The 18264-nt window shown below is 51.6% G+C and overlaps 1 protein-coding gene across 1 annotated transcript in view; it reads right to left on the minus strand.

Annotated features, from left to right (window-relative positions):
- The window catches only part of LOC137636209 (serine/threonine-protein kinase Nek3-like), a 115281-nt gene that overhangs the window by 67443 nt on the left and 29574 nt on the right, over nucleotides 1-18264 (minus strand). The window contains exon 2 of the mRNA XM_068368649.1: nucleotides 17745-17846. Within this exon, the coding sequence (XP_068224750.1) occupies nucleotides 17745-17833 (89 nt within the window). The 5' untranslated portion in view covers nucleotides 17834-17846. The remainder of the gene's footprint in view (nucleotides 1-17744; nucleotides 17847-18264) is intronic.

Below are 18264 nucleotides of genomic sequence, written 5' to 3' on the forward strand. Positions count from 1 at the left end.
AACTGCAGGTGCGACCGCTCAGCACCAAGAGCATAGTCGCACGAAGAAAAGGCAAGAGAAGAACCCCCCAAAAGAGGAAAAGCTCAAGCCTGGACAGGAAAAACTTCCCTCGGAAGGAAAGTTATCCGCCCAAGGAGGCAAGCCTCCTGACTGTTCTAAAATGAACTGGAGAGCTGTCCGTCGACACGGGAGTACTACCAGTAGAAGGAGACACGCCCCTGACGACAATACAAGGGGGGAGGCAGCAACAGCCGAATCCCCAGGACTCAACCAGACAGCTCACACCGTTGCTATATTACAGAAACGAACTAGATCGGTAACTGTAAAAAAAAATAAAACAAATAATATTAGTACACATTCATTCCCCCGGGAAGGCTCCGAAGAGGAATCCCGAGGAAAAGGAACAAGAATTACACAACAGGCACGTGCCCTCACAACCACTTACACTCGCGGAAGGAGAGCTGTAACCAAAACAGAATTATAACAATTATAATTATGTAACTATGTAATTATGTAATTAAAAAATGAATGAACACTAAAGAAACAACGAAAACCCCGAAAGGAATCGTTCTACGAGGTGAAAAACAAAAAACAACTACAATTAGATTCATAACTAATTGATACAACGTACGGCGTAGCAACCCCCCACACGGAAAGGAAGCTAGGCTACAAGGGCGTAGTAACACGTAGTAAAAGGGTGAACGACCTCAAGAGAGAGAGAGAGAGAAAGACATAAGTCAAACTCGATCGCCACCCATAAAATACGTCGTGGTGGCCTAACTGCCGAGGCCTCCACGTAGATATCGTACACTACACACACACATCTGAAAAGGAAACTTACTTATTTCTATACTCAAATATATATACAAACATGAAAACATGTTTACATATATATTGAGTAAAAGAAAAGTAAGCGATTAAGTAAAGACAAAACAGACAATGGCTGCCAAGCGAGGACCAAGACAGAGACGTCTGTCACAGTCCGAGCCAAAAGTGAAAGTGAGTATTCACCTGTGTGTGAGGGGGAGGAGGGGTAGCTAGCTACCACTCCCCTACCCCCCGCTAACTAGCGCGGGGGTAATACACCCTCGTTAAATTCTAATGGCTCGCCATTTCAGCTACGCTAAAAGTAATAACCCTTTGTAAATAGCGTGGTTTGTATTTCGGTTACGGAACAAACTCGATTTTTAAAACACGCCCGAAATTTAAAAACAAAAGTACACGCTTTCTTAATGTGCAATTAACTATTTAAAGAGTAGCAATTTTCTAGAATAAAATGATGTTTCCCAAAAAAAAGTGGTTTGCTGATGAAATCGGATGCCGTATTTTTAGCAACGATTGAAATGGATGTAAACTCCGCATAATTTTTTCGTTTCGTATTTAATTGACACTAAGAAAACTAATTTTAGTTTCTTCATCTATATGTAAGTATTATATAACACGAAGAGAGAGAGAGAGAGAGAGAGAGAGAGAGAGAGAGAGAGAGAGAGAGAGAGAGAGAGAGAGAGAGAGAAAGAGAGAATCAGCTGTTGTAATCGAATGCCGTGTTTTTGTTTCATGAGAATTTCATCGCCACGACTAACAACAACATACTGGACTGAACTTTACAGTATCATACAGACTACTGTAATATGATAAAGTAAAATATTTGTAATAACCTATTTTATATGAAATGGGGCTATTTTTTTTGTTTAAAATTTACATTTACTGTACGTAAAACAACACACTCTCTCTCTCTCTCTCTCTCTCTCTCTCTCTCTCTCTCTCTCTCTCTCTCTCTCTCTCTCTCTCACGTAAATTGTTTTCCTGCTTTGCTACGTATGTATGATTTTATATAGATACGGTAAATAATATTTGTAATAACATATTTTCTAAAAGCTTTTACTGTAATATCATTATTTATCACTTTCATCAAGCGCGTTAAATGCCTTCGTTTGTTTACTGAGCGTGGTTGTTTACTGAGTGTACTTTATGACGCCGTCGTTTCAGGCGGCGTCATAAAGAAAAACATTTCATTTGGAAGTCCTAAGAAAAATTAAGTAAAACATTGGTAATAACAATATCAAAATACTGTATAATCAATATAATCGATGCAAAAACTAACCTATACACAGATGTGTAAATGCGTTTGTTTCTTCATTATGATCAGAGATAAACGTAAACAAAACATTGGTTGCCATTTTTTATCGTGCTTTTTGGCGTGTTTAGGAAACGCATGATATAAAATCGCCTTTAATATTTGTGCCTGTTTTAGTTTAGGGTACTGTAGTACATGCATTAAGTGTTCTGTACATTAAAGGGTAGTTTGTTAACAGTACTACGTACAAGGGAAGGTTTTAAAAGTCTGAATATACATGTTAAATAAATACGTAAATATGGTGTCACTACTTCTCGGATTTTCACCTATCGCCGTCGGGTCTGGAACCTATCTACCGCGATAAACGAGGGCACACTGTAAAATAAATTTTTTAACATACTTACCCGCTGGTTATATAAGAATGGCTAGCGTCCCCGCGGCTAAAGCAGGTATGTCAGGTGTACACTAGTGCCCTGGTGGACTACAGGAAGTACTACTCCCACTTATTCAGATTTTCCTTGCCCCTTGGTCTCTAGAGGGGAGGAGGGTGGGATTATAACTTATATAACCAGTGGGTAAGTATGTTCAAAAATTTATTTTATTATGAAAATATCCTTTTTAAATATAAAACTTACCTGCTGGTTATATAAGAATGGCCGATTGACACCCTTGGTGGCGGGTCCGAGACAGCAATTTGATTGAAAATTCACTTAATAGTTACACATAACTAATATGACAAATTCGTTGGTAATTTGTATTTTTCCTAACTATACAAACCTTAGCTATTTAATATGGGTCATCACTTTCGGCGTAGCTGAAATGACGACCCATTAGAATTTTAACGAGGGTTTACTACCCCACCGCTAGTTAGTGGGGGGTAGGGAGGGTAGCCTGCTTCCCACACCCCCCCCTCACACACACACCTGCGCTGAGCTCACTTTGCTTGGAGGTAGGACTTCACGGGGGATAGGGCTGGCGGGCAAGTTTGATTAAATAGCTAAGGTTTGTATAGTTAGGAAAAATACAAATTACCTACGAATTTGTCATTTGTTCCGTAACTGAAATACAAACCATGCTATTTAATATGGGTGACTCACCCCTTAGGAAGGGTGGTAAGTCCCGGCCAGTACTGGCTTTTGGCTTTGCCCGCGGACTCAGTATCTGAGTGTGTCAGCACTCAACAATAAGGAGTCCCTGCACCTCGCTAGAACCTTGCTGCACAAGGGCTGCAGCCTACGTAAGCTGTGTGTGAAGGTCTGGAGTGTGACTCGTCCAAGGAAGTTGACCTGTAGTCCTTCAGAAGGAAACTTTAGGCTAGGACTCTCCCAATACCACCTCGTCAGGTATGGGGACGTGACAGTATTATCTTAATACTCTGAACACAAGGAAACATGGTTTACCTGCAGTGGTTTGAGGTCAGCTGTGCAGAGAACCCAGGATGCTGCTTTCCCCAAGAGAGGGGAGGATGAAGAAAAGAGTAAGGGCCAGCCAAATCTTTTCATTCATGCAGACTAAGACCAGGTAACAATGCCCTCAACCTTCTGGTACTTGTTCACTAAGGAGCCTGAGGTTTTAAACCAGCTGTTGTGCAGCCACCACAGGGCCGATAGAAAACGTATCGAGCCTCCTGTGGGTCACGACGTGCAGGTAGTGGGCTGTGAAGGTCGTCTGATGCTTCCACACCCCAGCTTGAAGGACCTGCGTCACTGAGAAATTTCTCTGAAGGCCAGGGACGTAGCTATGCCCCTGACGTCATGTGCTCTAGGGTGACATAACGGAGGAGGGTCTGGATTCAGGGACAGATGGATCACCCTATGAATCCATGCCGAGATGGTGTTCTTGGTGACCCTCCTCTTAATCCTCCCAGTGCTAACAATGCTTGCACCTGGGGACGGACTGTAGCCGTTCTTCTGAGATATAACCTCAGACTCCTTACTGGGCACAGTAGGAGAAGGTCTGGGACATCTGTTACAAAACGGAGACTCGAATCCGGAAGGAGTCGAACTGAGCGCCCGGCACCCCCTGATTTTGAGTTTTAGCACCAAACTCAGGGACGAGTTTAAACGTTACCTTCCCCCCCTACCCCTGCATGGGCAATGTCATATGAGAGACCATGAAGTTCACTGACTCGCTTGGCCGAAGCCAAAGCTAGTAAGAACACCGTCTCCCAAGTAAGGTGGCGAACTGAAGCCTGGCGTAATGGTTCATAGTGAGGTCTCTTAAGAGACCTAAGAACCCGAACCACGTTCCATGGAGGGGGTCTCACATCTGACTGAGGGCAGGTAAGTTCATAACCTCGTATGAGTAGGGAAAGTTCCAGCGAGGAAGAAAAGATCATTCCTTTGGGACTAAGGCTAGACTTAAGGCCGAGTGACAGCCTTTCACCGCCGAGACTGAAAGGCGCCTTTTCTTACCGCAAATACACAAGGAACTCCGCTATTGGTGGAATAGTGGCATCGAGTGGAGAGATACCCCTTCCAAGACACCAACCCCAGAAGACTTTCCACTTTGCCTGGTAGACAGATGCGGATGATTTTCGCAGATGTCTAGACATCCTAATCGCAACTTGTTGCAAAAATTCCTCTCTCTGCGAGGAGATGCTGGATAGTCACCAGGCATGAAGTCGTAATGAAGCTATGGCTTTGTGGAAGATTCTGGCATGTGGTTGTCTGAGTAGATCGTGTCATGGAAAGAATTCTCTCGGAAGTTCCGTTAGGAATTGCAGAAGGTCCGGAAACCATTCCGTGTGATGCCATAGCGGAGCTATGAGGGTCATTAAAAAAATTGACCGATATTCTGGTCTTGTTGAGCACCCTCCTCATCAGACAGAATGGGAAAAAGGCGTACGCGTTGATGTTGTCCCCCCGTTGTTGGGAGGCATGTTGCCAGAGCGCCTTGGGATCCGGGACTGGGGGGAAGTACAGTGGAATCTTGAAGATCAGCGCTGTCGCGAACAGATCCACAGTCAGGGAACCCCACAAAGTCAGGACTTTGTTGGCTACTAGATGATCCAAAGACCACTCGATACTCACTATCTGAGACGCTCTGCTCCGACTGTCGGCGAACACATTCCTCTTATCTGGAATGAAACACGCCGATAGTAGAATCGAGCGGACTTCGGTCCAACAAGGTATCTCTACTGCAAGGTGGGATAGCTGCTTCGAAAAGGTACCTCCTCCTTGTTGATGTAATCCACTACTGTGGTGTTGTCGCGTATTACCACCACAGAGTGACCTGTCAGGTATTGTTGGAACTGCTGAAGGGCCAAAAAACCGGCCTTCATCTCTAGACGATTTATATGGAGGCACTTTTCTGATTCTGACCACAGGCCTGAGGTCCTGTGGTACAGAACGTGCCCCCCCCCCCCCCTTTCTTTGAGGCGCCCGAAAACAGCCTTAAATCCAGGGAAGGATGAGAAAATCCACTCCTCTGCGTAGGTTCTCGTCTGTCACTCACCACTGGAGGTCCGTCCGTTTCGCAGGACCCATAGGGATCATGACGTCAGGGGAATCGCAACCTTGATTCCACCGGGACTTGAGCCGCCACTGGAAAGATTTCATCCTGAGGCGATCGTTGGGAACTAGACAAGCCAAGGATGAAAGGTGACTAAGGAGACGTAACCACGATTGGGTTGGAAGTTCTTCTCGACTGAGGAAAGGGCTTGCGACCCTTCTCAGCCTTGCTATCCTGTCGTCTGATGGGAAGGCTTTGTGGAGATTGGTGTCTATAATCATGCCTAGGTGAACCAGTCTTTGAGTGGGAAGCAGAGAGGACTTCTCGAGATTTACCATGATCCCCAGATCCTGGCAAAGTCCTTGAACTTTGTCTCGGTGTCGAAGAAGGGATGACTCCGAGTCTGCTAGGATCAGTCAGTCATCCAATTAACAGAGGAGACGGATGCTGATCCTGTGTGCCCACGATGATATTAGGGTAAACAATTCTGGTGAAACCCTGTGGTGCTGTGGAGAGACCGAAATACAGCACCTTGAACTGGTACCCCTTGTGGTCTAGGCTGAATCCTAAGTACTTCCTTGAAGACGGATGGGCTGGGATCTGGAAGTACCTGTCCTTCAGATCCAGTATACACATGAAGTCTTACGGCTTCACTGCAAGACTGACCGTGTTTGCGGTCTCCATGCTGAACGGAGTTTGCTTTAATCTGGACCTCTGCCCTAAAGGCCCGCCCCCTTGCTGATCCCATGGCAAGGGAGCTAAATGACATCGGATTCGTCCTCAGGGGAGGTAGAGATGTTGTGAACGGGACGCGATATCCCTGACTGATCACGGAAATCGTCCAGGAATCGGCCCCGAGTTGCTGCCACTTGTCCGCGCAACCTTGTAGGCATCCCCCCACTAGCAGACCTGCAGGGGGACTGCCAATCCTAGCGTTTGTGGCCTCGGTTGCTCCCTCTAGGATTCTTACCCCCCTGGAGGACTTCTTGCCTTTCTTGTCCTTGACTGGAAAGGGCTTACACACCACTGTCTTCGCTGCCGTTGTCTTGGTGGGGCGTGGCTGCTGGGGTGCTGGAGGTTTATAGGGCTTGAATGTCAAAGCCCTATGTAGGAGGGCATCTTGGTGACTTCCTCCACCTCTCAGCAGCCTGCTCTACGTCCTTAGGCTCAAACAGGTTCGTTCCCCTAATGAAAGAATGACTGAGCCAGTAGATTTTGGTATTAGGGGCCTCCCTGTATTGCCTTGGAGTTCTTTGACTCCCTCCTGGGAGGGATGCAGGACTCCAACAATGACGGAGGCAGGCTCTTCTCCACCCTTAATCGAGAAGACTTTACCGCGCGAGGTGGGGTTTCCCTCAATGATGTGATGGAGGAATGTCTCACCTCACGTGACTCTCCTGAGGACGGGAGATCTTCGTCCGAAGGGGAGGGAGAAAAGTCTGAGGGGGGAAGGTGCCTCCCTCGAAGACTTACGAGGAGACAGCTTCGTCCTCGGAGAAGTTACCTCGTCCGAAACTCCTCTTTCCCTCTTCAGGGGAGTAGATGCAGCCAAGGATTTGTGGCCCAACTCGGAGAGAACAGGCTTGAAAGCCTGTGCTACTGCTCTGATTAGAGCCCCAAACCAGGACTGCCGGCTGCACTGTCAGACACTCCCCCTGGAGGGGGAGTTGCCTGTAAGAAGACGATAAGGAAGAAATATCCCTGGACCTTTCTGGAACCTTCCCCCCTACAGGCAAGCACGCTGTTCTGTGCTTATGGGGGGGAATGCGGTGATGGTGCCCTTACCGCGCGTTGTCCTGCAGCCTTGCGCTTGGGAGGGCATTGACGATTGCGCTGGGGGGCGCACTGGGGAATACCCGGGGCTCGAGCGCGGGCGAGACTTCGTAGAATGCGCAGGAATCAGATTGACGTGCAGGATCAGAATGAAGAGCCCGTGCGGGCCAGAATGTTAGCGCGCAAGACTATTGGCCCGCGCGGGAGACCATCGGTACCCGCGCGCGGAAAAGATCGTCAGCGCTTGCGCGCGTAAGAAGATCGTCGGCGCTTGTAAGGATCGTCGGCGCTTGCGCGCGTAAGAAGATCGTTAGCGCTTGCGAGCGTAAGAAGATTGTCGGCGCTTGCGCACGTAAGAAGATCAGCGAGCGCGCGCAAAGGTAGCGGTGCGCGCACGGGAAACTATCGGTACCCGCGCGCGGACGATCGTCGGCGCTTACGCGCGTAAGAAAATCGTCGGCACTTGCGAGCGTAAGAAGATCGTCGGCACTTGCGAGCGTAAGAAGATCGTCAGCGCTTGCGCGCGTAAGAAGATCGTCTGCGCTTGCGCACGTAAGAAGATCGGCGAGCGCGCGCTAGTAGGTTGAAGGGTCAGCTGGCAGGACGATCAGGAACTGGGATGTGTCCTTAAAAAAGGGCGAGCATCCCCCGATGAGGACCGTAAGCAGGTCTGCTTTAGAGTCCAGGACCGAAGTCTTTTGTTGCAGCGCAAGGTTGCGCTGGTAGATCAGTAGGTCAGCTGGCAGGACGATCAGGAACCGGGATGTGCCCTTTGGAAGGGCCAGTATCCACCGATGGGACCGCAAAGGTCCCAAGGTAGAGGTCATAGGAAGTTCTGCTTGATCCTCCAAGGCGGAGTCTCTATGAGAGACCTCTCCCGCGAACGAGAGAGGTGCCCTTCGTAGAAGAGACTTGAAGACACTCGTGGTGAAGCCCCTTGGGGCCGTTATATCAGCAAGCTGACCTTACCAGGGACGATCCTCCAAAGAGGAGTCTCTATGAATGGCCCCTCTCGCGAACGAGAGAGGTGACACTTCGTAGAAGAGACCTGAAGACACTCGTGGTGACGCCCCATAGGGCCGTTGGATCAGCAAGCTGACCTATCAGGAACGATCCTTCGAAGAGCAGTCTCTATGAGTGGCCTTTCTCGCGAACGAGAGAGTTAACACTTCGTAGAAGAGACCTGAAGACACTCGAGAAGAGACTTGCCAAGACTGTGCTCCACCCCTGGAGGAAGAGAAACTCAGCAAGGCGATGAATTTATTAAGGTATGAGAAGTTCTCCCTCTGAAGGGAGAAAACCTCACACCTGGGGAGGAAACCTCTCTCGGAAGGGAAGTTGTCCAACCCCTGGAGGCGAACCTCCTTTAGCGTTCTAAGATGATCTGAAGTACTGGCACGTTGTCACAGGAGTACTTCTAAGAGAAGGGATAACGCCCATGATGACGTCCTCTGAGGGACGGCAGCGATAGTAGATTTCCCAGTCATGAACAGGACAGCTCGGCAGCGACAGCAGATTCCCGTCATAAACAGGACAGCTCTGCTTCGTTGGCACTCTCTAGTCGAACGAAGAAGAACTGCATAGTTGACTGGGAAAATAAAAAAAATTATTCAACAGAAATTTCCCAGGGAGGAAATCCGAAGAGGAACCCCAAGGGAATAACATGAAATGATATTTTCAATTTAAAATTTTTTTAATATACTTACCCAGCAGATATATATACTTGTATAGCTAACGTCTCTAACGTTCCGACAGATTCAAAACTCGCGAGCGATCACCGTGATAGTTGCTGGGTGTACACTAGCGCCACCACTCGGCAGGATACTAAACATATTCCGATACCATCCAGTTCTTCTCAGCCCGTAGGGTCTCTAGAGGGGCGCAAGGGAGGGACTATAATTATATATATCCACCGGGTAAGTATATTAAAAATGACAAATTCGGATATAATTTGTATTTTTCCTAACCATACAAACCTTAGCTATTTACATGGGGTATTACTTTCGGCGTAACTGAAATGACGAGCCATTAGATTTTTAACGAGGGTTAACTACCCTCTCGCTAGTTAGCGAGGGGGTAGGGGAGGGGTAGCTAGCTACCCCTCCCCCCTCACACACCGGTGAACTGATTCACTTCGCTTAGAGGTAGGACTTCACGAGGGACAGGCTGGCGGGCAAATATGTGTAAATAGCTACGGTTTGTATGGTTAGGAAAAATACAAAACATCTCCGAATTTGTCATTTGTTCCGTAACCGAAATACAAACCACGCTATTTACATGGGTTGACTTAACCCTTAGGTAGGGTGGAAAGTCCCAGCCTTACTGGCTTTGGCTTTGCCCGGGGACTCAGAATCCGAGTGAGCAGCACTCGAGAAAAAGTCCCTGCACCTCGCAAATTCCTTGCTCCGCAAGGAACGTGCGGCCTAAATAAGCTTGTGTGTGAAGGAAAGAAGTGTGACTCATCCTAGGAAGTTGACCTGAAGTCCTTTAGATGGAAATCTAGGTTAGGACGTTCCCAATACCACCTCGTCAGGGTATGGGGGACGCGACAGTATTATACTAATACTAGGAGCACAAGGAAGCATGGTTTACCTGCAGTGGTTTGAGGTCAGCTATGCAGAGAACCCAGGATGCTGCTTTCCCCAAGAGAGGGGAGGATGAAGAAAAGAGTAAGGGCCAGACATACTTTTTCATTCGTGCAGTCTAAAACCGGGTAACAATGCCCTCAACCTTCTGCTAGCTGTCCATTAAAGAGCCTGAGGTTAGACTAGCTGTTGTGCAGCCACCACAGGGCCGATAGAGAACGTATCGAGGATCCTGTGGGTCACGACCTGCAGGTAGTGGGCTGTGAAGGTCGTTTGACGCTTCTAGACCCCAGCTTGTAGCACCTGCGTCACAGAGAAGTTTCTCTTGAATGCCAGGGACGTTGCGATGCCTCTGACATCGTGTGCTCTAGGGCGACGTGACGGAGGAGGGTCTGGATTCAGGGAATGATGGATGACCCTTCGAATCCAGGCTGAAATGGTATTCTTGATGACCCTCCTCTTAGTCCTTCCCGTGCTCACAAACAGGGCTTGCACGCGAGGACGGACTGCTGCTGTTCTTTAAGATAACGCCTCAGACTCCTTACTGGGCACAGTAGAAGATGGTCTGGGTCATCTGTTACAGAACGAAGACTCGAAACTCTGAAGGAGTCGAACCGTGAGTCCGGAACCCCAGGGTTCTGAGTCTTGGCAACAAACTCAGGGACGAACCTGAACGTTACCTCTCCCCATCCCCTTGAATGGGCTACGTCGTACGAGAGACTATGAAGTTCACTGACACGCTTGGCAGAAGCTAGAGCGAGCAGGAACACTGTCTTCCAAGTCAGGTGACGATCAGAGGCCTGGCGTAATGGTTCGAACGGAGATCTCTTAAGAGCCCTGAGAACCCGAACCACGTTCCATGGAGGAGGTATCACTTCCGACTGAGGGCAGGTAAGTTCGTAGCTTCGTATGAGCAAGGAAAGTTCCAGCGAGGAAGAAATGTCCAATCCTTTAAGCCTGAAGGCCAGGCTTAAGGCTGAGCGATAGCCTTTCACCGCCGAGACCGAAAGGCGCATTTCCTCCCGCAAATATACAAGAAACTCCGCTATTGCTGGAATAGAGGTATCGAGGGGAGAGATACCCCTCCCACGACACCAACCACAGAAGACTCTCCACTTCGCCTGGTAGACCCCTGCAAATGACTTTCGCAGGTGTCGAGACATCCTCTCCCCAACTTGTTGCGAAAAGCCTCTATCTGTGAGGAGATGCTGGATAGTCTCCAGGCGTGAAGCCGAAGCGAAGCTATGGCTTTGTGGAAGATATTGCAGTGTGGTTGCTTGAGTAACTCGTGTCGTGGGGGGAGTTCTCTCGGGAGTTCCGTCAGGAACCACTCTGCATGATGCCATAGCGGAGCTATCAAGGTCATCGACAGGTTGACCGATAGTCTGGTCTTGTTGACGAACGGTGGGAAAGCGTAGACGTCGATGTTGTCCCACCGTTGTTGGAAGGCATCTTGCCAGAGTGCCTTGGGGTCCGGGACTGGGGAGCAGTACAGAGGCAGCTTGAAATTCAAGGCTGTCGCGAACAAGTCCACTGTCAGGGAACCCCACAAAGACTTTGTTGGCTACTAGAGGATCCAAAGACCACTCGGTACTCACTATCTGCGAAGCTCTGCTCAGACTGTCGGCGAGCACATTCCTTTTGCCCGGAATGAAGCGAGATGATAGTGGTATCAAGTGGACTTCGGACCACCTCAGAATCTCTACTGCAAGATGGGATAGCTGTTGTGAAAAGGTACCTCCCTGCTTGTTGATATAAGTCACTACTGTGGTGTTATCGCTCATCACCACCACGGAGTGACCCGCCAGAGTCTGTTGGAACTGTTGAAGGGCCAGATATACAGCCTTCATCTCTAGCAGATTGATGTGGAGGCACTTTTCTGATTCTGCCCATAGGCCTGAGATCCTGTGGTTCAGAACGTGGGCCCCCATCCTTATTTTGAGGCGTCCGAGAACAGCATCAAATCCGGGGGGAGGACGAGAAGATCCACTCCCTTTTGAAGGTTTCCGTCGGTCAACCACCACTGCAGGTCCGTCCGTTCCGCAGGACCTATGGGGACCAGAAAGTCCGGGGAATCGTGGCCTTGATTCCACCTGGACTTGAGCCGCCATTGCAGGGATCTCACCCTGAGGCGGCCGTTTGGAACTAGACGGGCCAGGGAGGACAGGTGACCTAGAAGACGTAACCAAGATTGGGCTGGAAGCTCTTCCCGTCTGAGGAAAGGTTCTGCGACCCTCCTCAGCCTTGCTATCCTGTCGTCTGATGAAAAGGCTTTGTGGAGATTGTTGTCCAATATCATGCCTAGATATACCAGTCGTTGAGATGGAAGCAGAGAAGACTTCTCGAGATTTACCATGATCCCCAGATCTTGGCAAAGTCCCAGAAGCTTGTCTCGGTGTCGAAGAAGGGTCGACTCCGAGTCTGCCAGGATCAGCCAGTCGTCCAGATAGCGAAGGAGACTGATGCCAATCCTGTGTGCCCACGAAGATATCAGGGTGAACACTCTGGTGAACACCTGCGGTGCTGTGGAGAGACCGAAACACAGCACCTTGAACTGGTAGATCTTGTTGTCTAGGCTGAATCTCAAGTACTTCCTGGAAGACGGATGGAATGGGATCTGGAAGTACGCATCCTTCAGATCCAGTGTGCACATGAAGTCTTGCGGTCTCACTGCAAGTCTGACCGTCTCTGCTGTCTCCATGCTGAATGGAGTTTGTTTGACAAACTTGTTCAGGGCTGAGAGGTCGATGACGGGTCTCCAGCCTCCAGACGCCTTCTTTACAAGAAAGATTCGACTGAAGAAGCCTGGGGAGCCGTCGATGACCTCTTGGAGAGCATCCTTCTTGAGCATGGTCTCGACTTCCGCCCGAAGGGCTAGCCCCTTTGCCGATCCCATGGCATAGGAGCTCAACGACACTGGATTCGCTGTCAGGGGAGGAAGAGATGTCGTGAACGGGACGCGATATCCTTGGTTGATCACAGAGACCGTCCAGGAATCGGCCCCATGTTGCTGCCACCTGTGCACGCAACTTTGTAGGCATCCCCCCACAGGTGGACACGCGGGGGACTGCCAATCCTAGCGTTTACAGCCACGGCCGCTCCCTCTAGGATTCCTGCCTCCCCTGGAGGACTTTCTGCCCCTCTTGTCCTTGACAGGAAAGGGCTGTGGCTTAGACACCTTCGTCTTAGCTGCCAGAGCCTGCTTCGGTGTCCTGCGAGGCTGCTGTTGATGCTGTTGTGGAGCTGGAGGCTTGTAGGGCCGAGATGTGAGGGCCCTTTGGAGGAGCGAATCATGATTCGACTTCCTCCACCTCTCAGCTGTTCGTTCTATATCCTTGGGCTCAAACAAGCTTCCTCCAAGGATGGAGGAGTGTCTGAGCCTGCAGACATCCACGGCGGAGACGTTCGGATGGAACTTCCCGGTCACCGCATCACGTCGCTTTAAGATTGAGTTGGCCCACAGGTTGGTAACCTGGTGGGCCAGGAACTCGATGGAGCGAGTGCCCAAGAGGAGGAAGGTCTCCAGGGCCATCCTATTGCTCTCCTTAGGCAAGTCCTCGGAGCGCAATAGGATGCCCAGAGAACCCAGCCAGACGTCCCGCCACGAAGTGGCCTGCATGGCACACTTCGCGACCTTCTCCTGGCTAAGGATTTCCGATACCGAGAATGTCACCTGCCGGGAGGAGAGCTTCTCAAGAGGAATTCCCCTTGTGAGCTCTTCCACCGAGTGGTGGAGGGGAAGAGCTATACTGGACTCCCCCATGATCTCAAGATACCTCCTCTGCTGTAAACGAGGAGGTGGGAGGAGTTTGTTCCCGGCAAAAGAACGGCTGGAGGAGGCGAGTTCCAAGAGCTGGGCTTCGACCTTGTCTCTGGCACTCTTCACCCCCTGGGACCAAGGCAAAGCTGCACTGGCCCTTGGGGGTTTCTGGGTACCATAGACTTGGTCTAGGACAGTATCCTTGCCTTCGCGAGGGGCGATCTCCGGGTCCTTGAACCTGTTGAGTTGCCTCATCAGATTCAAGACCTGCCAGAAGGCATGCTCCGACTCGTGCTGCTCTCCTCCCTGTGGACTGGCAGCTAAGTCTCCCGTCCCCAAAGGCTCTTCTTGGGGAGACACGTGGACGTTCTCCCGGGGTCTGGTTGGCTCTGGTCGAATCCGTGAAGACGACTTAGGAATCGTCTTTGAGTCCTTGGGTTCCCTCCTGAGCGGGATACAGGACTCCAGCAAAGAGGTCTGGAAGGTACCTTCCACGCGAGACGTTTCTCTTCCTGGAGGTGGGGTTCCTCCCATTGGTGCCGTGGGAGAGGCCCTCACCTCGCTGGACTCTCCTGAGGACGGAAAAGCTTCGTCCACAGGAGAAGGAGAAAACGACCGCGAAGGGGATGAAGCCTTCCTGCCAGACCTCTTAGGAGCCATCTTCTCCCTGGGAGAAGTCACCACGAAGTCCACTCCTCTCCTTCTCTTCAGCGGGGGCGAGTCTGTCCTTGGTTTGAGTCCCAGATCAGCGAGGGCCGGCTTCACAGCCTGCACCACCGCTTTCATCAGGTGACCAAACCAAGACTGACGGGTGACCGACGCAGTGTCAGTAATCCCCGCTGGAGGGAAGGGGATCTCCTGATCCTTCGGAGTGGATGCAACGGGGCCTACCTGAAATGAAGAATGTTGCCTGGACCTCTCCGGTGACTCTTCCTGGTCCTGGGTGAGAGCCTGGCGATCCTGATGGCGATCTGGAAGTACGCGTCCCTGTCGGAAGCACGCGCTGCGGATCCCGGCAAGAATGGGGGTCGCGCTGGCGCTCGCGCGATGGAGCATTCGGAGGGTCGCGCGTGGGCGACTGCTGGAGCGCGGGCGCGCAGTCGCGCAGGGATAAACGCGCGCGGGCACGTTCGAGCACAGGCGAGTGGGCGCGCAGGCGAGTGGGCGCGCAGGCGAGTGGGCGCGCAGGCGAGTGGGCGCGCAGGCGAGTGGGCGCGCAGGCGAGTGGGCGCGCAGGCGAATGGGCGCGCAGGCGAATGGGCGCGCAGGCAAATGGGCGCGCAGGCAAATGGGCGCGCAGGCAAGTGGGTGCGCGGGCGTGCAGGCAAGTGGGTGCGCGGGCGTGCAGGCAAGTGGGTGCGCGGGCGTGCAGGCAAGTGGGTGCGCGGGCGTGCAGGCAAGTGGGTGCGCGGGCGTGCAGGCAAGTGGGTGCGCGGGCGTGCAGGCAAGTGGGTGCGCGGGCGTGCAGGCAAGTGGGTGCGCGGGCGTGCAGGCAAGTGGGTGCGCGGGCGTGCAGGCAAGTGGGCGCGCGGGCGCGCTGGCAAGGAGGCGCGTTGGCGCGCAGTTGAAGGTGCGCGCGGGCGCGCAGGTGAATGAGCGCGCGAGGGTAGAGGAGATCGCTGTCGCTCAGGAGAACGATGGTGCTCAGGAGATCGACGGCGCACTGGAGATCAATGGCGCGTGGGCGAGCGATGGCGCGTGGGCGAGCGATGGCGAGTGGGTGAGTTGGCGAGCGATGGCGAGTTAGCAAACGCTGGCGCGTTGGAGAGCGATGGCGCATTAGCGCGTGATGGCGAGTTGGCGACCGATGGCGCGCAGGTGACTGACCGCGCGCAGTTGATTTAGCGCGTGTGCGCGTCTGAGACCTGTGACGATCCGAGTTATGGGCGCACTGGCGAGCGCTTGCGCACGGGCGAAGGAGCGCGCGGGCGCGCATGAGATCGTTGGCGTGCAGGAGGGTGTCGATGCTCAGTCAGCTGGGGAGCAAGATCAGATGGCGAGGAAGTGCGCAAGGGCGAACGCGCGCGGTCGGGCTCAGAAGAAGACTCGTGGGCGCGCGAGCGCGCAGGAACTCTTGAAGTGCGCACCAGAGTGCGCGCGCGCTGTTGCGCAGGCGAAGATGGCCGCACAGGTGCGCGAGGGCGAGGAGAAGGAGTACTGTAAGGTCCTTGCCTGCGTCCAGATCCGAAGATCTAGGGCGCGTGGGTGTGCGTTGGCGCGCATCAGGAACAAGGTGCGCAGGTGCGCGCTGACGAGCAGGAGATCGTGGGCGCTCAGGAGACCAATGGCGCGCAGCAGGAACAGAAGGGCACTGACGGCTAGCAGGAGAGCGCTGGCGAGCAGGCGAGCGCTGGTGAGCAGGCGAGCGCTGGCGAGTAGGAGAGCGTTGACGAGCAGGAGAGCGCTGGCGAGGCGAGTATGAAGGCTGCAGCTCTGGAGAGCGCACGTGCGCTACTGCGCGCAAACGCGCAGTTGAGCGCACAGGGGAACCCTGACGCGCAAGGGATTTACCCACACCGTGGGAAACGTCCCTTTGCCCCGAAGGGACCGGTGCCCGTCGGATGACGGGATGAGAAGGCGCCTGCTGCGCATCTGCATCCAAGGGCGATGGCAGGCCGGAAGGACTGTAAGGTCTGGTAGGCGTAGGAGATCGTGAGCGATCTGCGGAGAGGTCCAAGGACGTGGCTGCGACGGTCCGCTCCCGACGAGAAGAATCCTCTGCAGGGGAAGGCGGCGGTGAAGAAGACCCGAAGAGGCGCCTCTTAACTCCCTTGTAGGGAGAAGGAAGGCCCCTACGGCGAAGAGGAGGACGAACCTTACGGCGAAGGCGACCTCGAGGAAGGGCATCCACATCGTCGGTCCTCCAAAGAGGAGTCTCTGTCAGTGCGCTCCCCCGAGGAGGAGACGCACCCGCAGGAGAGACCGTGGGACTCAACTTTCCCCTCGAAGAATGTTCGGAGGGGGAGGCTGAGCCTTCAGCAACGTCCGCAACAGCAGCAGCAGCAGAGGTTTGACCAGACCCGTCGGAAGCCTCTGCCACAACAACGTCGACAATAGACAGAGGGTCTACCTCTGCTATTACCGACGATTGCTTGACAGCTGCCCCCAACTGGATCAGGTTAAACAGGGCTTCCTTGGAGGGCAAGCCCTTAAGCCCCAAGGAAGCCCAAAGCTGAAAGAGATCATCATTAGACACAGCATGGCCATCATGGGAGGCAACGCCCTCTCCCGCACCCCGAGGTCAGGAAACAGAACAAAGGCCTACGCTACCACTCGACGGCCTCTCACGAGAGACCGACCGAGTGGGAGCTTCGGAGGAAGTTCGGGCGGCGGAAGAAGAGTCCTTGGAGCCTTCCTTCTTCAAGGCAGCCCTTGAAGGAGAAAGGTCTCTCTTGGACTTCTACGCCGTCAGGCAAACCTCTCCCACTGGGAGGTAGACCACTCCCTGCACTCACTACAAGTAAAGTCTCTATCACACCGTTGACCTCGACAGTGAGGGCAAAGGGTGTGAGGATCCGTCTCGACCGCCGACATGAAAGTTCCACAGGGGCGGCCGGGGAGTCCAGGGCACTTGCGCATAATTGCGATGAAGGTAGAGGCCAACTTCCAAACACACAAAGCTGAAGAAAAAGAAAAAACAGATTAAGGCTGTCAAAAGCGAGGACAAAAGACAGACACGTCTGCTCATCGTCCGAGCCAAACGTGAAGTGAGACAATTCACCGGTGTGTGGGGGGGAGGGGTAGCAAGCTACCCCTTCCCCTACCCCCTTGCTAACTAGCGCGAGGGTAGTTAACCCTCGTTAAAAATCTAATGGCTCGTCATTTTCAGCTACGCCGAAAGTAAACCCTATGTAAATAGCGTGGTTTGTATTTCGGTTACGGAACAAATATATCAACATAGTAAAGAGCTGAAAGGTTTGTATTTGGTGCCAGAACAAACGAAGTTTGCGATTACCCTGGTTAGGTAACAATTACAATATCAAATAAAAATATTTTTATTAAGTAATCATTATTTAAATGAAAAGAGAATACTGTATTATAATCTTTAAAACTACATGCAAATTTTTTAAAGTTGCAATAATATAGGCAAACTTACCGTCTCCCAGAACACGTGCTTGTAACTAACCATGCCTCCCCAAATGTTCCACGACCAATACGGCTGACTTTTTTGAACCGACTAGCCATTGTTTTGTTTTATCTATAAAAGAAGTTTTTCTTTATTATTGGATGTTTACTGGTTAACCTTTAATATACAGTAGTTTCTAAACACTTGAATGATATACAGTATCAGAGACTATGCAATAATAGATTTTTAAATATGTAAAATAATTTGTAATTTTCCTAGCTAACAAACCTAGAGCTATTTATAGGGGTATTACTTTCGGCGAAGCTGAAAGACGAGTCATGAGAATTTTAGTGAGGGATAACTACCCCAACCGCTAGTTAGCATGGTGGGGATGGGGATAGAACAGCTAGCCCGCTCACTCACACACCTGGGCTGAGCAACCACTTTTGCTTTCTGGCAGGACTTCTTGGGGGACAGGGTGGCAGGCCAATTTGTATAAATAGCTCCAGGTTTGTAAGCTAGGAAAAATACAAATTATCTTACAAATTTG

This window comes from Palaemon carinicauda, unplaced genomic scaffold, assembly GCF_036898095.1.
Source record: "Palaemon carinicauda isolate YSFRI2023 unplaced genomic scaffold, ASM3689809v2 scaffold251, whole genome shotgun sequence".
NCBI lineage: Eukaryota > Metazoa > Arthropoda > Malacostraca > Decapoda > Palaemonidae > Palaemon > Palaemon carinicauda.